Genomic DNA, 23,500 nt, shown 5'->3' with positions numbered 1-23,500 from the left:
TTGCTCTTGAACGTTCCCCGAATAACAATAACAACAATAAACCATTCACCTTTAAATGCTTAAGCTTTTAGATTGTGAGCCTGAGGGCAGGGAACCATCTAATGAAAGATAATAATTGCAAGCCACTCTGATAGCCTTTAGGGCTGAAGGGCGGGGCATAAATACCATAAATAATAATAATAATAATAATAATAACAAGTTATTATTATGAGGATGCTCCACGTGCAAAGGAGGCCACGCCCCTCGGGAATAGGCAGCCAATGGGAGCGGAGGGAGATCCAGGTCAAGGGATGGAGGCCACGCCCCCTCAGGGAGGGATGGGGAGCCAATGGGGAAATCACATGAGTCCCCATAGACTTCGGTTTTATGAAGATGTGGCTGATAAAGAACATTCCTGATACAAGGGCGCCCTCTTGTGGATTCTCAGAGCAATGCAGCCCCTAGATCGATCCAGAGAGAGAGATCCAGAGATCGAGCCAGAGGGACAGATCCCTCCCTTCCTAGGGCTCCCCTGAAAGGCCCATTCTGCAGCAAAACCTATTAAAAAGACACACACACACATATATATATATATATATATACTTATACACACACACACACACACACACACACATATATATAATTATAACTTTGTATGTTCCTTCCTCTTAGAACCATAGAAGAAGAAGAAAAGCCCTCCCTTCAGCCACCATCTTGGGGGGAGAGAGGCAGGCTAGCTCCAACTGCCTGCCTGAAAGACTAAGAGCCCTCTTCCGACCACCATCTTGAGGGGGAGAGAGGCCTGTTATGTTTGTTTGTTTGTTTGTTTTACTTTGTATTGTACTTCCTGTTGTACACCGCTTTGATCTAATTTGGAAAAGCGGTATATAAATAAACTATTATTATTATTATTATTATTATAGAAGTTGGAAGGGACCCCAAGAAGGATCTGGTCCAAGCCCCTTTCTACCATGCAGGAACTCTCCATCAAAGCACCCCAAAAACAGATGGTCATCCAACCTCTCTTTCAAAAGAGCCTTCAAGGAAACTCCTGGAACCAATCCACAGTGGATACTAAGGGCCCATGATGATGATGATGATTCCTCATTGCATATAATGGGACTTGAGCCTCCACTGATTTTGGGATCCAGGAGGGTCCTGGACCCGATCTTCAGAGGATCCCAAAGGCCCACTGGAATAAGAACAATGACAATGATTGCAATAGTAATTCCCCATTGCATGGGATGGGACTGGAACATCTATAGATGTTTCTATCCAAGGAAGGTCATGAACCCACACCGCAGCTGTCACCATAATAATAATAATAATAATAATAATAATAATAATAATAATAATAATAATAATAATAATAGCAGCCCCTTGAAGCCTGGGAATGGCCAGCAACGCTCCCTTTCCGCCACCAGAGGGCGCCCCAGGACAGGGAAGGATAATCATCATCCTAAGCGTCAAGGGGCCGAAGTGCGCCACTTGAGCCACACGAGGGCGCTCGAGAGAGAGAGAGCCGGGAGGGAGACCGCAAAAGCGCCTGAAGGCATTGTGAGACAATGAGAGCGCAAAAGCGAAATTGCGAGAAGAATTGGGCGCCGATGCGATCCTCACTGGCCGACGGTCTCCACTGGAGGGCGCCCGAGAGAAGCCTCGCAGCCATGAGTCATGGAGCTTGCAGTGCGCAAAGGGCGCCTCCAGAGGGCGGCCGAGAGCAAGGCAGCAGCCGTAGTGCCCCCCTTTTGCACTACAATTCCCATCATCCCCCGGGAACACATGGCTGCCACCGCCCCTGAGGGACAGAGGATGATGGGGATTTCATTCCAAAGCGTTTTGAGGGAGGCTGGCTTTGAGGCGTCTCCCTGCCTCCTGCATCGCCTGGGGATGATGGGAACTGTCCTCCAAGGCCCCTAACGCTGACATGATTCAAGTCACCAATAAAGTGATATATAACTGTGTATATAATATTAAAAGTCTCTCTGTGTGTGTATCTGTGTGTGTGTGTATATATATACACACAATACACACACACTTCTGATCTATATCTATGTATATACACACATGGAAGTGCCAGGCGCAGAGCCATCCCTCGCTTGGCAAAGCCAAGGGCCCTTTCTTTCCTCCTCCTCTGTCCAGCTGTAAGGCTTTCTAGCAGCATTGCCCTCAATGGAGGACGGAGGGACATTGGGAAAGAGCCTCCCTTTGCGAAGCCCACTGAATGCCTTCAGGAGTGCCATTGCTTTACAAATACCGTCGCAACCTCGCGTCCCCAATTTCAAAGCCGCCACCGCCACGCAAACCGCGCTTCACTGTTTGAACGTACTGAGTCCAACATCGTGGGTTGTCAAAGAATATGTTTAATAAAAAATAATTAAACTTCCATTTGCTCTATAGAACATCATAGAAAGTAATTCAATAAATTACAAATGACTTTTAAGACGCCCGTTCAACTACAAGAAAGCAAAAGAAAAAATTCCAGACTACACAGAACACAACTGGCAAATATTGCAAAAAACGTCGCAAAGAAATAAAAACAGGACTAAGACAGATAGATCATGAAGCCTGAAACGAGGGATAGAAATACAAGGCAATAACAGCTAAGAGTCCTTTAGTCACTACCAAACACACACTTCTTCTCCACCATTCTGGATATCTTTTGCACTGAAATTGCAGTTATCGAATGCGTTTCTAATGAAGGCTCCTTGTCTTTTTATGCAGCCTTGCTGAGAGCTACATTTCGACCGATACGGATAAAACCTTTACTTGATATTCAAAATCCGTACTAACCCACTGTAAAATTGCCTTTATTCTTACAGAGAAAGAAGATCCACTAGAACGGTAAGCAAATCCACTTGACCATAATTAGGAAAATACTTTATTTTTTCATAAATTTATTAAAAATTATGCTTAGGATTTATTTTGTTTTACTTTTTTGGGGAGGGGGAGGCATGTGGGGGGGTGCAAAGTGATGATATTGTTGAAATACTCCATTGACTAAGTCAACAACCGTGTTTGGAAAAACTTTGGCTATATCATGGATGCACAGACTTACGAGAGAAACAAAAGTGCTATATTACAAAAGGGCGAAATGTTAAATGCGTCGGTACATCCTTTCATGATGAAGAATTGCTACCCCTTTTCCCCTGTGGCATGTTTTGACTATTGCTAAAGACGCTGTATGATGATGGGGCCAAACAAAGTCCTACTGTTCTTGGGGATGAAAGGGAAGGGAAAGGGGGGGGGGGATAAATACAATAACCAGCACGATCCAAATGATACTGTTCATAACTGTGTAATTACATGTAATACTGCTTTCTAGTCGAGGGGGTTAATTATTTTGCATGTACAAACTTTATTATTTTTTAATTGGTAAAGATCTTGGTAAAAAAAACAACACAGTCTTGTTCACTGTACAAGCAAGCAACAGAACCATATCAAAATACAGATTTTATTAAACTATTCCCTTTTTGAAAAGGTTTGTCGTTGACTACCTTCAATACTTTTATCCATTTCGGGGTCCGCGGGCGAGATTAATACAGTCTCGGGCCTAATCTCTGTCAGCTCCGCCACGCGGCGTGGATCTGTGATTCCACCATGTCAGAGTAATAGCAGCTTTGAAGCAGAACAAGGAATCGTCTATCACACAGCAAACATTAAGACTGATTTTACGTAGTAAGGTTCTCAGGATCTGTATTTGAACAGGTGCTTTTTAAGCATCTGTTACGATCATGGTTTCGCGGTACGCATTTCTCACATCATTGTTGAAAGTGCTTTAAGTTACTGGGCAACTCAGCATTATTATACTTAACTGACGATACCCTAAACCTTGATTCTGGGTAACGTTTTTCTATATAGTCAAGAGTCAAACCTGTAGAGAAATATGAGAGTTTTTAAACATGTCTGCATTTCCCCTTACCATTATTAACTGGTAACTACAGGAGGCTACATGAAGAAACGAACATAAAATAGGAACCTAAACAAACAGAGCAAACAAGCCATTCTCACGAGGATTTAATCCTTATACATGAAGTATGCAGTGTTGAAAGTGGCACTTTGAATTATTTCAACCTGTGGACACAGCTCCTCGACAACATGAAGGCTGTAGATGGAGCAATTTTAAAACAAAACAGGTATCCGTGGTGTTGAAGATAGGTAGGAAAGGGATTTTATTTTAAACGTCTATCAAAATGTCCCTTTGCTAGTAAAGAGTGCAACTGGTAATGATAATTTCCCTTGCCAGGTTAGCATACATAGGACGCCTTTTAAAAGCAAAGCAGAATATGAAAACAAGTAGAGAAGCTAATGTAAACTTTCCTAAACTAACTCAGCTGAGGTAACAAGTAGCCAAATTAATTGGCCAAATGGGAAAACCTTTTTTTCTTTTAAACACAGTTGTACCTGAATTGGAAACGTCAGCAGTGCATCGCAACACTAGAGCATTCTCATGTAATTAAAGCAATGGATGGTGATGGAGGTTCTACAGCTTTCATGACATTCATTAGCTGCCCAAATTATTGCTGAGTTTTGATCTGTAAATTATAAGTGTCAAGGAGGCTGTAAAAATTATATTCAGATTAAATCAACAATGCGCATAAAGAATCGTGTTCACTGCAAATATATTAAATATACAGCTCTTACTAAGCTTTCTTAAAAATTAACCCCTCAACCAAAAACCATAATGCCTTTTTGCTGTAATTCCTTTTACACCGTTGTGTATCTGAGAGTACATACAAGTCGAGAAAGTTATGTACCCCAGGAAATATTACATGCAAAACGTTTCTGAAAGCAGGTTGAACTTCTAAACAAATACTGAAATGTTCGGTCAGTAAATTATCGATGCACTCACTCAACATCAGGTTATTTACAACAAAGTAATGAAAGAATAAATTCAAAATCAGTTTATAATTTAAGTGCAAGAGTCTGGGGTCAGTCTTCATCACTAGAATCTGAATCCTCAGAAGAGGATGATGTACTGTCTGTCCCGGAGGAAGCATCTGCTTTATCTGAACCCTCATCTGTGCTATTTTCATTGCGAGAACTAGCCTCTGCTCCCCTTTTGACGTCTTGGTCTTGAACCCTAGAGTTTTCTTCCTTTTCTTCCGCAGGCTTAGTCAAGCCAGTGCCGTTGTTTTCACTGTTCTGTACATCAAAAATGTTTGACTGGGACAAAGCTGGGATATGAAGATTAAGGCCTGGAGTGAGAAGCATCCCTGGATAAAGTATATTGGACAACAGTAAGGGGTTAAGAGCTAAGGGACTTGCAGCTGCAGCAACAGCAGATGACGATGTAGAAGGAGAACCAGATACAGAGTTTTCCCCACCATTATGTGCATTTGGGCTCTCTGTCCTCTCTTTCTTTCCATCAGGCTCTCTGGAATCGCTTCCCTTTTCCCCCTCAGAAACAGATTCTGCAGACTTCGTGAGGAGTCCTCCCATTCCTAGCAAATTTGGTAAGCCCGGCACTCCTGACAGCAGCATGGGGAACACTGTCGCCATGTTTTTTGCCTCTCCAGCAGTGTTTAGACCAGCAGGCATTCCCATTAAACCCGCCGTCACTTGCAATGACTGAAAATTCTGCAGGTTTTGCTGTAAGGCCTGGAGAGTAGAGAGATCCACTCCTGGGAGGAGCCCATTGGCTAGCAAAGGGTTGACCTGTATGTTTGTTGCTGTTGCGACAGCAGTGGCCTTGGCAATCTCGCTTTTCGGCCTTCTCCCTCTCCTGCTCACTTCTTCTCGTACAACAGGCCCTGTGAGGATACGGTCAAACATGCTTTCAGGAAGAAATCCCTGGAAAGGAAGAAAAATAACATCAGTACTCTCTCACCTTTTATTTTAATTGAAAGACATAGTTGTGTTATCCTGGAATATCAGTATGCAAAGGGATCTTGCAGCACCTTTGAGACTAACCAAAAGAGAGAAGTTGGGAACATGAGCTTTCGTATAAGAGCCTACATCCTGCATCTGAGGAAGTAGGCTCAGCTACACAAGATGACAGAATACCAGTGCACCAGACTAGCTCAGTACACAAGAGTACTGAACACTAGATGTCATCTTTTAGTATTTGTTATGCCATTTTTTTTTCAAATTTCAAGCCAGTCTTCCTTCTTTGTAAAGTGGAGCATCTATTCATTCTCTTTCTTCCACAAACACTTGCTCTTGCTGGGTTAAATATACTCACCGACTGTTTCACAACATCACCCCATTCAGGAGCTACTCCATATTCAGAATTCTCCTTGAGGAATCGACACAAATCTTTCAATGGGGGAGCAAAAGCACCTCCTACCTGAAATGTGAGGTATAAGCAAACACTTCTCAGCCTGTTTCATAGATGCAACATTCAGTGTACATACATAATTTAATAAACAAGCTGATTTTAGTATGAGGTGAAATAGTTATGATGACAAGCTAAGGCACCTAACTGGAAAGCTATAAACCAGTGCTTCTCAAAATGAACCTCAAAAGCACCTGCTTACATCTTGTTACATGTGTGAAAGGAACACCAGTGTTGCCCACTCTGAGCTGAGGGTTCACTGGAAGAGAGAAATCAAGATCACAGAACCACAGAGTTGGAAGAGACCACAAGGGCCCTCAAGTCCAACCCCCTGCCATGCAGGAACTTTCACTCAAAGCATCCCTGACAGATAGCCATCCAGCCTCTGTTTAAAGACTTCTAAGGAAGGAGACTCCACTACAAGGGAGTGTGTTCCATTGTCAAACAGCCCTTACTGTTAAGAAGTTCCTCCTAATGTTGAGGTGGAATCTCTGTTCCTGGAGCTTGCATCCATTGTTCTGGGTCCTGTTCTCTGGAGCACCAGAAAACAAACTTTCTCCATCCTCAATATGACACCCCTTCAAATACCTAAACAGGGCTATCATATCAGCTCTTAACCTTCTCTTCTCCAGGCTAAACATACGCAGTTCCCTAAGTCTCGCTTCATAGGGCATGGTTTCCAATCCTTTCACCATTTTGACCATCTTCCTCTGGACACATTCCAGCTTGTCAACATCCTTTCTGAATTCTGGTGCCCAGAACTGGACACAGTATTCCAGGTGAGGCCTGACCAAAGCAGACTAGAGTGGCACTATTACTTCCCTTGATCTAGATACTATACTTCCGTTGATGCAGCTTAGAATCAGATCCTTCTCTCTTTCTCTCCCTACATACACATACACAGAGCAGCTACTTTATTGCTACTCTTCAATAAGATTACAATTGATAAGCCTGCTGGAAGTGTGTGCATGCATCCCTCCGACTGCATCTTCTTGGTCTGTAGGCATGCCTCTGTTGCCTTGCCTAAGATGCACACTAAAAGTTTCTTTTGGTGAGGCAGTCCTGAAGTCCCTATACTTTTTTTATTTGAAAAAAATCACAATTATGGTAACTCTATACTCTTATCGAAGAGATGCTGTATTGACTCTTTGTTTGCTTCCCTCACATTTTTGTTTATTATGAAGAGGGGATGGACTGCAGAAAGGCATGGATATAAATAAGGAAGGCTCCTCATAGGAAATCCTGACAACAGTTCAAGCTTTTCTTGCGGTCCCCTGACTCTCTCACTGTAGTCGCTTAAAACCTAAACACAAAGGCTCAATTTTAATTAGTTGCAAAGGACATTTTGGAAAACTCCTACCTCAGTAAGGTATAGTTATATTATTTATTACCCACCTTTTCTCCAGCCATGGAATTCCAAATTGTATTGTTTGCAAACCAAACATAAAATAAATATTCTGTTGTTCTAGATTTTATTATATTTATTGTTTGTGGTATAAATTAATATTGATATGAATATGAAATGCAAATTGTGCTGTTCCCTGGCACAGTGAGGGAAAAAATGTCAAGATTTCACATCATGCAGTTTGAGAAGCATTGTTCAAAACAACAAAAGCAAAACATTACCTTTCTAGCGTTCCTTCTATTGATCAGCTGAACACGTTCTTCCCCAGTAAGGCTATTAACATCCAACTTATTAGGATTGCGACAACGGTGCCTTTTTTGTTTGGGTCTCCCCTCATGAAGCTGCATTTTCTATTTTTGCAGAATTAAAAACAAAACAAAACACAGTGCCTTATAACACTATTAAAACTGCTTAAAAATCAGATGTTCGCAGAATTCAGTGGAACTTGTTTCTGAGTAAATAGCCAGTGAAATAAATTAGTTTACATGTTATCCCATAATATTTTAAACAGCTTTAAGACACACTAAAATTGTCAACTTCTGTATGCCTGTCAGCTAAGACAGACAAGAAAACCCCATGATAGGTTTACCTTAGGGTCGCCATAAGTTGGAAACAACTTGAAGGCACACAACAACAGCAAATTCAACTATCATAGCACAGGTAAAATGAAGTTTTCTGCTCTATTATAGTCAACAAAATACTCACTGGAATGAAAGCTCCTAAGTCTTCAACATAGCCGGGATGTTCATTAAGCCATTTCTCCAAATCTTTTCTCTTGGGGGCATCATCACCCGCAAGCCTTGTTCCATCTTTCAAGTTAATAACTGGAACTGGGCTTTCTGCATCACAAAGGCCTTGGGATTGTACATAAGGAAGTACTGGGTTTATTCCTGGAGTAATCTGGTGGGCATTAATGCCATGACAAACCTGCAAAAATATGAAGTGTTTAAAGCTCCAAAAACATTTAAGGGAAAGTGGTTATTATAATTAAATGAAGACTACAATTGATCCCTATTCTGCAATCAATATTGAATTATGCATGAAAGCAACACATGGCAGCTTAAGGAACTAAATCCCTCAACATTATAAACATTTAGATCACAACAGCACATCTGTTTTGAGTATTGATTCATACTGACTCACATGGTTAGGTGCTTTGATTTTGTTTATAAAGAGGACATCAGCTCCTTCTATATTCCTTCTCCTTCCTCTCCTCTTTTTCAATACAGGTTGGTCATCAGTTATTACACCGTTTGCACTAGCAGTTGATTGGCTTGCAGTTCCTAATCAAATGAACAGTTCTGTAAAAATTAGCAAGCGAGTCCTTGCCCTGGATTAATGAATATGTTAAACTCAAAAAGAAACAATATCACAAAGTAAGTAAAACTGCTGGACAGAGATTCTAAAACAGTGGTTCCCAAACTGTGGTCCTCAAGATGTTTTGGACTTCAGCTCCCAGAATTCCTGACTGCTGGCCAAGAGCTTCTGGAAGTTGAAGTCACAAATACATGGGAGACCAAAGATTGGAAACCACTGTTCTTAGAAAAGAAAAATGTGACATACATAACAATATATTAATGTACACAGACAACAATATGAACATACGCTTAACTTACTCAGGCCAGAGATAAACTGGAATGGCAACCCATAAATCATGAATAAAATTCCTATGCAGCAAGTCTTTTAGCACTGAACAGCCAGTATCAATAGCCTAAAATGCTTACTTGACTCTGGCAAAGACTTTGGAAAATTGACAAGGCTGGTTTCCGAAGCACTCTGAAGTTCATGTAGCCTGGCAAGGTACTGCTGCTGTCCTAATGTGCCATCTTCACTTTCAAATGGCCTTTTCTGAGGAAGTCCTTGCTTCTGAAAAATTAATTTCAAACCACCTTCCTGTTAAACAAACATGATGAGGGTTAGCATATTTTCAGGGAAGAATAAACTAATTTCATAATTTCATGCTTTTCATATGTGATTTTGTTCAGGTATACCTTACTCTCACTTTCTCCCAATCAAGGATATTTCAACTGTGTTTATCTGGTATCGGCATCAACTGTATTTTAATACTTTTATAAATATAAGTAAATACATAAATGTGTGTGTTTAAAAATAAACATGAAGGTGTCAAGATAACACCTTTATTTATTAGGGAACATCTTGTATTCATTAGTATGCATTACCATGTATCTTCAAATGTACAGTTCTAAAGAATTCTGGAAATGGGGAGAGATAATTATTCTATTGCTCATGAGGAGCATTTGAAATTCTAGTCATTTGAAAGTTCCTGTTTGCAGACATTGAGCTTCAACTCTATGATCATTCAAATCACACACCCTGGAAAGTAACAACACGAGAACTAGCATAGCAAACTCCACTTGAGAAAGCATCTCACCAGCAAGACCCAAGGAAATATACTATTTTGTTTGTGGTTCCTAAAAACAAGCATTTAAAATGGGGGTGAAAATGTTCCAAAAACACCCATACGTGTGTGCAAAGGAAGTAAGATTGAGAGCAGGCAGCCACTTGTAGGTAAAACATGCTGCACACCGCAATCACAATCAGGTCCTAGGGCAATAAAAATAAACATACGTCATTGATTTTCACTGTAAACTCCTTTTCCCGTACATGCGTCTTCACCTTTGACAACTGTGATGACTGATCATTTTCTTCTTTCCCATCTGCATTTGGGGGAGTTGGTACACTAGGTTCACTGTAGTCCACAGCGGCACCGGGACTGTCTAGAAGTTTGGTGGTATAGAAGGAAGCTACAGTATTGCCGTCGTAACCTCTCCTTGCAGAAGGCCATTTACCTTTCAAGACTGTTTGACAAATACTATCCAGACGGTTAATCATAACCCGATCCTAGAATAAACAAAATGCAGTTCAGAAATCTCTCCTGCCTTGGCACTAAAACTAATTGCACAGATCAGTCATCACTAAAGAAGGATTCTTCCAGATTGATCCACAGAAGTGTGAGTTCTTCTAATATAGCTCCTTGGCTTTGCTGACTTGTTTGTTATTGTCATCTCCTTTCTTTTTGTGGGCTGTCTGTTGCTATTTCTTGGGTCTATATACTACTTGGATTTACAGGTATGACAAAATGAACATGACAATAAGGATTCTAACCTAAAGATGTATGCATTTGACATCCCAACTTACCTTGGGCCAGTAGGAAGCAGCCAACATGTATCCACCATGTAAGATACAGTTAGAATTTGGCGTTCCATTATTCATCTGGAAACTGTCCTGTGTTTCATCCTGTACAGTGCTTATGGAAGCTACACTCTCTTCATCATATGCTTTCAAGTGAGGAGTTCCTTCTGCTGAAAGAAACAATTTTAGGCAATTAGAATTTAGAAACCACTGTACTATGTAATCTATTTCTACAATATTAGAGATATGATGTATAAAGCTTATCTCTCATAGAAGTCTGAATTTTCTGGATTAGAAAAAAATCATTGTCACCAGGATCACCGGTTGGCAAGACATGGGGAAAACTGAAATATGTTATTGTTTTAAACCTCAATATGCAAATGGGAAAAAATCTAAAATATTTTTTAAAAAACAAATATATAGTCCTCCCTTCGTTTTCATGGTCTTCGGACTTGCATCCCTTGCTTATGTGCGAAAGACGAACAGAGGGAGAATGAATGGGACGCATGCCTGCAGTGTGCCCCGATGCTTATATTGAAGCCAATGGGGTTTGAATATAAGTGAAACTCCATTTTCGTGAGGAGGTCTGGAATGGATCCCACGTGAAAAAGGAGGGGCGACTGTAGTGTATCTTAAACAAAAACAACTAAATATTCTAGACCTAAGTCTGGAAAACCTTTTTCCCTAATAGAACTCACAAAACTAGCTAAATTACTTAGCACCACCTTCTGCACTGCTGTCACAATTTATGTTTTTTACAAACAACTGATTAGGGGGTCACAGTAGGACAATTGTCCATAAGATAGAGCAGGATTGTAAACAAGCTGTGCTACAGACCATCATTTTTCACTCTAGGGAGTCTAGAATGCCACAAAATGCTATGACACTAATTCCAAAACAGTCTCCAAGTGTAATTCCACTCCAACAGTGAATCCCTGAGGTCACGATGACACAAACAATGACAGGCGTATTTTAAGCACAAAGCAGAAAAACTAGAAAGCTGGTCAAAAATTACCCAAGCCCAAGAACTAGATAAACCAAGCATTTAGCAATGATCGAAGGAACAATGAAAAGCCGTAAACCCAAGGAGCCAAAGGAAATCAAATTCTATCAGTAGAGGCTTCCTTCTAGACCACAAAACACATTCTCATTGTTACAACTGTCTCGTCTGAACCTCCAAATCAAATCTCTTCATGGGAGGCAATCACAGGAAGAAATAAAGTCTGAATAGGCCTACAAGTCTCTGAAGAATATCTCTGACTTCCTTTTGTTCACTGTCAGCACTATACAGTCAGCCCTCCTTATCCATGGATTTTTTATCCATGGATTCAAGCATTCGTGGCTTGACGATACTTTAAAAAAAGTATAAATTTCAACTAGCCAACCTTGATTTTGCCATTTTATAAAAGGGACACCATTTTGCTATGCCATTGTATTCAATGGGACTTGAGCATCCACGGATTTTGTTATCCACGGGGGATCTTGGAACCAAACCCCAGCAGATAACAAGGGCCCACTGTATTAGGAAACAATAGTACATACACTGTGTTTGTAGAGAATCCTGCTCCAGATTATGGCAAATGCAGTTAGAACTATTCAGAATCTTTAATCTCTTTACAAGAAATATGGACAAACTAGATGAACAACCTGTATTGAAGAGGTGAGAAGCATGCATGTCTCAAAATGCTTAAAGTTATACAATTTGAGATATTTTTAATGGTAATAACGAGAAATTTGGAGAAGTATGGAATTGAAAGAATATTTGTACTGTCTTTCCAGTCTACACATTAGTTCAGAAAGTATAAACTCACTTAGCTTAGAAAAGTGGACCAAGTTAAATTCTTGAGTATCTCTAGTCCATACAGTGCTTTCTGTTACTGAACTCATGTAAGCCAAAGACTTTCCCCCTTTAACCTTTTCTTTTAAACCAAACAAGGATTTTTAATCTTATAACTGTACTTACGCCTCTTTTGTGCCTCCTCTTCCTCACTGTCACTCTCTTCTGATGACGAAGATGATGATGACGACGACGATGAAGAGGAGGACGAGGATGAGGATGATGCTGAAGAACAAGACGAAGAGGATGAAGAACTAGAGCCTGACCTGGAACGTGAACAAGAGGATGAAGAAGAAGAGGAAGAGGATGATGACCTGGAAGAACAAGATGATCTGTCTGAATCAGAGTCTGAATCGGAGCTGGATTCTGATCCTCTCTTGCTGGGTCTCTGTTTTTTGGAAGCAGCATTTGGAGTTAAAGGCTCTGTTCTTGCTGCAACCATGCGCCTGTCATTATCTGCCTTCACAGCAGATTTATGGTCTACAGCATGTACTGTTGTGCTATTCTTTGGGCTCAAAGGTTCAGTCTTTACTCCTGTTCGCATATCATCAGTAGACATAGACTCCTCTCCTGAAGAATGGGTTTCTTCTTTATGGTTTTCATTCTTAGCTTTTGTTTCCTCAAGTGTACTCCCTTTAACATCTAGCAGCCTTGCCTGAGGGGCAAGAGGAGATGCAGACAGTGCCATTTGATACTGATGCAGAAGTGGGGTTGGAGTCCTTGAAAGTGCTACTTTATTGTGACTGTAGTTCCTCTGGGCTGACATAAATGAAAGTTCAGGATCACGAAGGATGTGGTAGTCAGTCCTGCTAACCCCATGTTTTGCAGCTCCGATGAGTAAATCCCAGTCATGAGTCCCACATTCCCACCAAACAGGCAAGTCTGGATTTGGCTGACAAAGTTTTAATCGCTCAAATACCTGTGGATGACGTACAGCTTGTTCTCGTACCTTCCTGAGAAGTTCAATACGATACAAAGTTCGAGATGCACGCTCTTCAGTTATTGGTTGAATAAAAATATTTGGATCCACAAGTTCTGTGAAGTAAAACACAAAAAGACATAATTAACCTCCAGAGCATAAATTTCTAAGCTAATTGGCTTAGGAAAGGTATTATGTAAAACACCCCAATTGGGGGCATCATCATCATCATTTTTATTATGGCTTCTACCAAATTCCAAAAACAATTTTATGAAGTACTTTACAATTATAAATGTATTTTAACTTCTGTTGTCTCTAAATTTTCTTTCTTTTTCATAAGTTTTAAAAAAGGAAATTAGCACAAGCAACCTACCATCTTTTGAAGGTAGGCGACAAACTCTCCTGCACATGGCCATAAATGCATATAGGTACTTCTCTAAACTCTCATCTGTTTTCTTATGCAGCCTAGCCATGGCTCTAAACTTTGTCCAGTCAAACTGGGCTCTGTCAGGATCAAACACTACACCAAAAGTTGAAACAACTCTGTAGAAATCAGCTTCTTCTCTTCTTGTCCACCTAAATTGCAAACGAAGAAGGCAGGTAGACATAATTAATTAACTTCTCCAAACTCTACAAAACTATTATTGACTAGAACAGTGGTTCCCAAACTTTGGTCCTCCAGTTGCTTTGGACTCCATCTCCCAGAATTCCTCACTGTTGGCCAAGCTGACAGGGGCTTCTGGGAGTTGAAGTCCAAAATACCTGGAAGACCCAGGTTTGGGGATCACTGGACTAGAAAGCAGTAAAAAAAGATTTATGGTAATGTGGACTATGATAAGTATTTAACCTGATAATTATAGCCTAAACAGACCTTTGCTGTCTTTCAATTTTGGCAACAATTTTTGGATTCAAAGCAGAATCTTCACATGGAGTCTGCATTACACAGGGTTGAACTGGAAATGCTGGTTGGATCTGCTGGATTTGCCTGTTCTTACTAGTACGCTGATATGCAGTTATTAAGCGACGCAAGCGTGTTGTCAAGGCAGACTGAGTTGGCCAGTAAAGCTTGTCCCCTTCTATCATCTGACCATCTATAATTTTAAAAAAAGATGAAAGAGCAATAATTAGTATGGATTTGTTCAGTTTTGATCCATACAAAATGCAAGCTTGCTCTATTCTAGAATGATATTCACACAGCCACAACTTAATCATGGGGTTTTACCTCCATCTGCTATTACAAGATCTCCTGGTGATGACACATCATCCTAAGAAAAAGAAAAAGAACACTAGAATGAACCAAGACATGATTCAGAAGTAGCACAGGCCACACATCTTGCAGATGAGTATGCAATCTAAAAATAGCAAGAATTTACCCTAAATATGGATTACTGTCAACTTCCTTTTTAATTTAAGAGACTCAAAGTCTCTTAAAATAAAATATGACAGTCAAGAAGTAGGGTTTCTAAGAAATGACACCAAATGTTATTGTGTTAACCATAAAGATGTTTAGCGCCAAAGACAAGTACAGTTGGCCCTCCCTATAGGCAGGCTTGCCTTCTGCAGCTTTGAGCTTATGTAGAAGGTAAGTTCCGGCAGAAGTAATGGGGCATGTACCCATGCTGCCACAAGCAGGCGCCCCATTATTTTCTATGGGGCTTGAGCATACGTTCTGTTCCCCATACGTTGTGGGGGGTGGGGGGTTCAGAATGGATCCCTGAGTATGTGGAGGGCAGACTGTATAATAGTCTCATAAAATCTGTAAAGTCTGCTGTTAAATACAGAGAAACAAATTAATGACAATGTTAAAAAAAACACCTCATTACCTCTGTATCATCTTTAAACAATGCTGGAGCTGGTTTGTACTCAGGGTCTTCTACATCACTGAAAAACACACATCAAGCACATGCAGGTCAAGTATGTTTAGTTTTAAATGTAATGCATTTCCAATGAAAAATAATAAAATGATTTCATTTCTGACAGGAAAATTAAACTCTGCAGTGTTCTTAAGATGCTACTGCCGTGATGGACAAAAAAGAACTGAGGGGTGAAATACACAGGCAAAATAAAGCAGCTTCCAGTCACCTCGAAGGTGAGGTGTTTAGATGATGCATGAGGTAAAAGCAGGTGGAAATCCAAATGAACTTGTGACTCCCCAGATATAATTCGACTGAAACTCCCATCACCCCTCATCACTGTCTATGCTATCCAGAATTGAATGGAGTCTTCATATGCAGTCTAACAGTATCTGGAGAGCCAGACATTGTCCATTCCCGATATAAAAAATTCTCTATCCAAAAATTAATATGATTTGATGGCAAAATGTAGAAAGCTCTTTAGCATAGTAGTGCCAACCTTAAACTGAATTGAATCAAGGAAATTTAAACAAATGATTTAAAATAATGAGAATTATTAGAAGAGATTAACTTCATTTAGCTGATTCACACTATTTATCTTATGTGGATGCTCCCTTTAAGAAACACAATTTAAGCAGTGATTTAGAAAACAACCACAAACATACCCATCAATGTAATCATTTGCTCTTTGTTCAGCAGCAACTGCTTTATCATCAGGTTTTCCTACTCTTTCCAAAAAGCAGAGAGCTGCATCTGCTCTGATTGTGTTGTACTTTTCATAACCTGGAAAAGACCAAAATACTTTTACTATTATCTTGTAAGACTATCATCTCATAACTTGCACTTGAAAAGCAAGTTGTATACTTATACTACTTACCATGTTTAAAAACTCCAATTAGTAGAGACTTGTCTGCTTCTGTATCCCACCACTCTGCTGGCACTTCAGAATGGTCTGGCTCAGGGACCCAAATATCAATTTCACTGAAATGTTTACCCAGAGAGCAGATGTTAAAGCTACCCATTACAGGGTCAATTTGTCATTTTGATTTCCCATTCACATTGAAAGAATGGGGAAAATGTAGCCTCATTGAACAGAAAATTACTCCCCAATTTAAACTGTCACAAATCCAATTAAAAATGAATTCACTGTAAGAATTCTGAAGTACAGCTTTATTTAACAGTCAACAGCAAGGAAAGAACCTTAGTATGGTTTACCTGGCATCAACTCCTTCAAAAACCTTCTGGCACTCACTACCAATGACTTCTTGTTTCAGGTAATACAGCATTCTAACTCGAAGTAAGACTCTAAACATGAACACATAGAAGGGGATTAATTCTTCAATCAAATATGTATTCAGATTGCATTGCAGTTCAGCATACATAGGAAGAATGCTTTGCATTATTTTGACACAATTTATCAACAAATTTTAAATGAAACACAAGGTGGCATCTTGTACAAAGTTAGGTTGTGTTGACTTTAATGGATTTTAAGACTATCAATCTTAACTGTTGCTGTATTCACATGGCACAGAGTGGAGAAGGGGAAAGGAAGCAGCTGCTGTTAGTAGAATGCACCTAAAACCTCTTTTGGCACCTGGAACTAGCCAGGCAGTACTTTGGACCACGGCATATATTATTTGTGCAGCAAAATTAGCCCAAGAACCTCTTGGAACAGTCACAGAATCATACAATCTTAGAGTTGGAAGAGACCACAAGGGCCATCTAGTCCAATCCCCTGCCATGCATGAACTCTCAAGCAAAGCATCCCTGACAGATGGCCATCCAGCCTCTGTTTAAAGATCTCTAAGGCAGGAGACACCACTACACTCTGAGGGGGTGTGTTCCACTGTCGAACAGCCCTTACAGTCAGGAAGTTCCTCCTAATGTCTAGGTGGAATCTCTTTTCCTATAGCTTGCATCCATTGTTTTGGATCCTGTTCTCTGGAGCAGCATAAAACAAGCTTGCTGCCTCCTCAGTATGACATCCCTTCCAATAACCTTCTCTTCTCCAGGTTAAACATACCCAGCTCCCTAAACCTTTCTTCAAGACCTTTCACCATTTTAGTCGCCCTCCTTTGGACACGCTCCAGTTTCTCAACATCCTTTTTTAATTGTGGTGCTCAGAACTGGACACAGTATTATTCTAGGTGAGACCTGACCAAGGCAGAATAGAGTGGCACTATTACTTCCCTTGATCTAGACACTATACATCTATTGATGCAGCCAAGCTGGTAATTTTATCAAAAAAAGAGATCAGATTTGTCTGGCATGACTTGTTTCTCTGAAACCCATGTTGACTTTTTGTGATTATGGCATTGCCTTCTAGATGTTCACAGACTCTCTGTTTAATGATCTGCTCTAGAATCTTTCCTGGTATAGATGTCAGACTAACACCAGTCTGCTGGGACTACTCCTGTTCTCCAGGAGTTCTCAAAGATTATTGCCAGTGGCTCCAATAATACATTTACTCAGGCTTTACTATTCTTTTCCATTCACATGGATAAATATATCCCATTTTAGAAAGTAAAGACAAATGAAAACAAGGTAGCACAGCTATAAATGGTTAATATTAGGCCCAAGTTTCCTTATGAGTGCCTTCTTTCTGGCCAGCTCCTCAACCTGGTAAGTGTGAGGGACCTTAACGTAGTCCTCTTAAAATACATATACTGTACTTCTGCAATTAATCTACCACATTCTTTCAGCTGAACTTTAACCCCTAGCCTGCTAAGGACTTGTGTTTAAGCATTGCCAGTATCTCTTGCAAGAATGAGACATACACAAGCACATATGTCACTTCACACCACCTTTGAGACTTTGAAAAAGGCAGATGGGAATACTATTTTGAGTCTCCTGTCGCACCTTCCTGATGGAACAGAGGATTATTAAAAAAACAGGCAGAGCCATTCTGCTCTCCTCTCACTCCCTGTATAACGACTGTATAAATACCAGGACAAGTTTAGAATACAGCCACTACAATTAGATTTGTAGTGCACTATATCTTATTTAGGTCAACATTACTGAAGCCTAGTAGCTTTTAGTAAGCTAATTTATTTGTACTTCTAGCAGGCATATTTTGAAACCACACACCCACTAGGTTTTTCACAAGCTTCTATTAGTCCAAGTTATTTATACTACCACTTACTTATTGCAGTGGTGTTTTATGTGTTTTTTATAGCCATCATCTTGCAACAAATGCTCTGGGTTGTATTTTCGAAGCCATTCTGCTTTATGTATGTCAAAAGTGCTGGCCTGAGTCTTAACTTTCTTTCCTTTTCGACCACGGGGGACAGGAGCTGACAAGCCTATGTAAAATAAATACATAGCACAGTGATTGTATGGCAAAATGATGCTTGCCATAGCATTTATCATTATTAATATATATATATGCATGCTTTTCTAGCTTCAATTCTATATTTAATAAAACTCCTTTCAAAATATGATTCTGGCATTTAAAGAAAACCAGGGAGACTGCTTCCCGTTAGAATTCAAAGTATTACAAAAGTATTACAAAAGTTCAAAGAATTCAGTTAATAATATTAAACTACTAGTTCCATAATTATCTTCCTATCTGAAAGAAAACCAGATGCAGCTTCAAACAGAGTAGATGGATCTATTTAACCTTTTCTTATTTTGTCACTGATCAACTCGAGATCTCTTGCTAATTTCCTTTGTCAAGGCATAAAATTTTTGGTTAAAATAAAGTCACTAAACCGGAAATAAGAATGGAAAATACACAGAATTAGGATTTTAGCCATGCTACAGTTCATAAAGCCAAGAAGATAATTTATCTTATGAAACTCACAACTCAAAAGAAAAATCTCCTAATGCTACGACTGTTGTAGTGGATGAAAAGGAACTCAAGGAATGAGTGGGAACCATGCTAAAACATGTAGTTGTGGTCCGTGAGATTTCCAACTAAAATATCACTCAGCTACAGAAGTTTCTGAGGCTGTACTATGCAGATGAGTATGACCCAAACGTGTGAGTCACAAAAGTAATACATATGTTATGATCTTGGCCCCAGTACATTTCATAAAGCGTAAATAGTTTCAGTACTTTTGAAGAGTGCCTTTGTTTCATCAAAACAGCCTAACATTAACATACTCTAAATAAACTTTACCTAACATTATTTACTTAGATGCCTACCTAGGTGATTCTGTAGCTCTCGTGTTTGTCCATCCTCAGTTGGTGTAATGAGGTCCCAAATAAAACTTTTAATTTTTTCATCTCCTCTGTAGTGAACGAGGCAATATGCTAGGAGTGCGCGGCAAATTATTTCCACATCTTGCTCATTCAGTTGTCTCTTGAAGCGTCCGTGCGACAAAATCTCTCTCCAACGACCCCACCTGGTTAGAAGTGAACATGCCACAACAGTTTGAACAAAAATGCCATCATCCCTACAAAGGCTGGTACACTGGCTTTGTTGCTTATCCCACTAAGATAAGCAAAGTAGCTAGTTTGCTTCAACCAGCAACTAGGCAGGATTCCAGGTTTCACACCTAAAGATCAGAGGTAAAAACCATCAGTTCATGCAAACAGAAATACTCCGGGACATTGGTATCTCACAAGTTTCTGTAACAATAAATAATCTAAGCACTGCCAAAGTCTGATTCTGACTTTGTTGTTTCAATTACAAATACATATTACAACATATTTTGCAGCACTTTATAACTACAACTCTTGTTACAAAGTAATATTTAAAATATGTGTATTATATAGACTGCAGTTTATCTCAACAAATCCATAGTCTTATATATAACCTAATATTAAAATTTGCTAATCTGTAAAGCAATGTTCTAGAATATGGTCACATAGCCTGAAAAACCCACAAAAAACTATGGATGCTGGCCATGAAAGCCTTCGACTTCCCATTGTAAAGCAAGTTGTTTGGTCATTTTGTCTAACACCACAAAACAATATGTTTTAACAATAACTCAGTATCAGATACACTAACAAGTACAAAATGAGTCACCAACCTTACAGAAAAGGTACATTTTTTGTAACTGAGCTAACTTAAGAAGCTAAAAACATCCTTACCCATAAACCAGTAGGTTTTTCTCCACTCTAAAGCATTCTGTTCTCCCATATCCATTGGAACGGTCACAAGGCCTCCGAAGTTTTGGCTTTTCATCCCCTTCACTTTCAATGTCAGATAACTCAGCAAGTTCATCCTTTGTGGCACTAAACGGTCTTGTCTGTTTTCTAATTCTGGGAGTGTCAATAACCAGGCTGTTCTGTAAAAGATAACCAATGTTTAGGACAACAAAATTAAATATCTGCAAAGTATTCTCGGTGGGAGCCAGGGAGGGATAACAAGTTTTGCTTTTCTTGTTTGTTTGATTAGAGATCTTGATTAGCTGTAAAGGCAATCAAGGTCTGTTAAGACAGCAAGAATGGAGTTACAGGGCCTATAACTTATATCGCCTGGTTTGTTCATTGAAAAATTAGAACAATGTATGATTTCTAGCAGTTTCGCTATGCCTCCAGAAAGGCAAGTCAGAAAGTGAGCTTTACAGTAGTGAAAATTTGATCATAAAAGCTGCAGTGATAAACCTTAACTTTGTAAAAAGCTAAGAGCATTAAAGGGATAAACGTTCAACTTGCAACTTCAATGCTACACAATTCTACATGTGCACACACATACTTACTCTACCACTGATGGCATCAATGTCTATTTCTGCTTTTTTGGCCCATTTCTGCCAGAAGTTGGGGTCGTCTAAAGAAATGTCTGTCCTGTTTCCAGATGCAACAAAACTAGCCTGCAACAACAGATAAAGTGTCACTAATACATGAAATCAGTTTAAGGTACTGTATGTTATGCAGCATCCTGTCCCAACGTGAGTAATAAAAAAACACCAGACATATTCAAGGTAACTATACCAATCAAGCATTTATTTCAGTGGTGGTAGTCATGGTGAAGAAGTTGGAACAAGTGACACAAACATAAACAAAACGTTCTGTGATATACTCAGTATTAATGTTGTACAAATAAATTACAAGTTGATCACCAACAGTAAGTACCTTAGCAAACGTGGAACCCCTTCCCTCAGATTCAATTGTGATAGTTTTTGTGCGACGTTGTAAAATCTGATCAATATCTTCTTCACAGAATTTAGAGCCCTCATCTTCTTCATCCATTATGGCACCATATGCACCTCTTCGAAGCAAATCCTCTATTTCCTTTTTGGAAAGTTGCTGGATCTGCAAACATAAGAGTTTGAAAAAGGAGGCTCATGGAGTAGTTGTGTACTTTGTATTAGTTATGTAAGGGCTACAGTTTACTGAACAATCGTATTCACTATTTAAATACTGAAATTATTTAACAGAAGTATTCAAATAACACTATAATTTCATTATTCCTTTTTTAAAATACAGAATTTGTTAATTTGCAGTTCCTTATGTACTGGCATCTCTGTACTTCTTTGCAGTAGTCAGATACTGTTTATATTATGTAATCAAGGTTTCCTAAGCTGTACTCTAAAGACTTGCCTTCAGGTTATGCACCAAGCAGCAGAAATCAGTTTCCCAAAGAGACATATTCTATTTCTAATGCAACCAGTATTAGTCCTTAAGTAAGCTGGCTTCAAGAAGAACAAGACTCTGGGGGTGTGATGGAAAAAAAAGAGGATTGGGTAAAACCCTGGGATTTGATTCAAGCTAAGTTTTTAAGATGTTGCCTTTTTTCTCTGGAACGGTGTCTGCAAAAATAGTAATAACCATATGGGCCTCTTTTCCCCCAGACTTATTTCTTGAAAGAAATTGTGGAGGAAGCAGGAAAGGAAGAATACATACTCCACCAACACTATTTTCTCTTCCACTCATGCTCTGTAAGACAGCCTTATCCAAGCCAAGCTTCAAACTTGCTCTGTCAAACATTTCTCTTTCGTAAGAGTTCCGAGTAATCAATCTGTAGACTTTTACTGCTTTGTTTTGACCAATCCTATGGCATCGAGCTTGGGCCTAAGAGAAAGGTATACAAATTAATCAGCTACATCAGGTAAAAATGTCACAATTGTAGATACATTCTTAAAACCTCCTGCTTCACTCTTAAACTGACATTTTAAAAACAAAATGAGTTAAATCCAACATCTGTTCTACCTAGAGTAAACCTATTGAAATGAGTGGGAATTAGTTTCACTGATTCTATACCTAGTAAGACTAATGTTCGACAGCTCCTAATAACTAGAATTAAGCTAGAAAGGAAAGTATTTTGAATATGTTAAGCTTTTGCTGAAAAACAGAATATAACAGAAGCTAAAATTAAAATCTATCTACGCAGCTTGAGACTCTTAACTATGTGCAGTTTAAACACTTGTCCACAGACTTCAAATCCATACTTTTGCTTGCCATGACAAGTGCTCAGCAAGCTTCAAGCAAGTTTTAAAAGCTTCAGGCTTCTTCCCAACCCAGTTGCTGCAAAGGAATAAATCTATACCTACAGATATAAGATTGCAAGGGATTAACTGAATTTCAGAGACGTATTGTGAGGACAGGGTCAAAACCCCACTTCTCTTTGAGGAATGGACAACCACACATTTTGGTTGGCCACCGAAGGCAACTAAAATTAGTAGAGCCTACTGAACTAGCTAATTTATTTGAGGGGTGGGGTATATTTGATGAATAGTATAAGGATATTTTTAACATCTGTGATATATATATTTAGCTATGTTTGCTTTGACAACTGTAAGCCAACTTGAGTCCCAGACTGGGGAAAAGCTGGGATACGTATAAATATAATGCTAATATGTGTCCCCAAATCATTTTAGGGCCCTAGAGCCCCCCCTCAATTTTATATCATATTTTTAAAGGCCTTTCCTGACCTTAAAGTTTAGACCTCACATGGCAAAATTGTCCCCATTCCTCCTAGATGGTGTGTGTGGGAAATGGGGGGGGGGGGGGTTTAAAAAACAAAACATTGTGTGTCCGTCCCTCCAATGTTTCCTGGCTAACCAGTAAGCCCCCCCCCCCAAAAAGCTTGATAGTTGCCAGCCCTGATTTTAGTTACATCTGCCGTAACTGCTGTTCATAAAGCTTGAAACGGCCTATCCCGCACTGCAGCTTGAGCGTGTCTATCCTC

General features: G+C 39.6%; 1 protein-coding gene across 3 annotated transcripts in view; it reads right to left on the bottom strand.

Annotated features, from left to right (window-relative positions):
• Window positions 1-2,322: 2,322 nt before the first annotated feature.
• The window catches only part of CHD9 (chromodomain helicase DNA binding protein 9), a 76,944-nt gene continuing 55,766 nt past the window's right edge, over window positions 2,323-23,500 (bottom strand). For 2 of the 3 annotated variants that reach the window (XM_089540649.1, XM_089540650.1), the window contains 22 exons: window positions 22,216-22,383; window positions 21,445-21,624; window positions 21,072-21,182; window positions 20,461-20,657; window positions 19,570-19,769; window positions 18,566-18,725; window positions 16,639-16,728; window positions 16,301-16,404; window positions 16,089-16,206; window positions 15,394-15,451; window positions 14,793-14,835; window positions 14,442-14,661; window positions 13,944-14,146; window positions 12,778-13,686; window positions 10,821-10,984; window positions 10,251-10,523; window positions 9,386-9,554; window positions 8,805-8,944; window positions 8,367-8,588; window positions 7,883-8,011; window positions 6,164-6,268; window positions 2,323-5,772 (listed from right to left, as the gene is read on the bottom strand). In XM_089540649.1, the coding sequence (XP_089396775.1) occupies window positions 4,912-5,772; window positions 6,164-6,268; window positions 7,883-8,011; window positions 8,367-8,588; window positions 8,805-8,944; window positions 9,386-9,554; window positions 10,251-10,523; window positions 10,821-10,984; window positions 12,778-13,686; window positions 13,944-14,146; window positions 14,442-14,661; window positions 14,793-14,835; window positions 15,394-15,451; window positions 16,089-16,206; window positions 16,301-16,404; window positions 16,639-16,728; window positions 18,566-18,725; window positions 19,570-19,769; window positions 20,461-20,657; window positions 21,072-21,182; window positions 21,445-21,624; window positions 22,216-22,383 (4,824 nt within the window). In that variant the 3' untranslated portion in view covers window positions 2,323-4,911. The remainder of the gene's footprint in view (window positions 5,773-6,163; window positions 6,269-7,882; window positions 8,012-8,366; window positions 8,589-8,804; window positions 8,945-9,385; window positions 9,555-10,250; window positions 10,524-10,820; window positions 10,985-12,777; window positions 13,687-13,943; window positions 14,147-14,441; window positions 14,662-14,792; window positions 14,836-15,393; window positions 15,452-16,088; window positions 16,207-16,300; window positions 16,405-16,638; window positions 16,729-18,565; window positions 18,726-19,569; window positions 19,770-20,460; window positions 20,658-21,071; window positions 21,183-21,444; window positions 21,625-22,215; window positions 22,384-23,500) is intronic. The other variant, XM_089540651.1, reaches the window with a different exon arrangement.

Source organism: Sceloporus occidentalis, unplaced genomic scaffold, assembly GCF_023333645.1.
Source record: "Sceloporus occidentalis isolate IW3139 unplaced genomic scaffold, rSceOcc1.0.p SCAF_10, whole genome shotgun sequence".
Lineage (NCBI taxonomy): Eukaryota > Metazoa > Chordata > Lepidosauria > Squamata > Phrynosomatidae > Sceloporus > Sceloporus occidentalis.
Note: the sequence above shows the minus strand (reverse complement) of the source record. Positions and strands in the feature narration are given on the sequence as shown.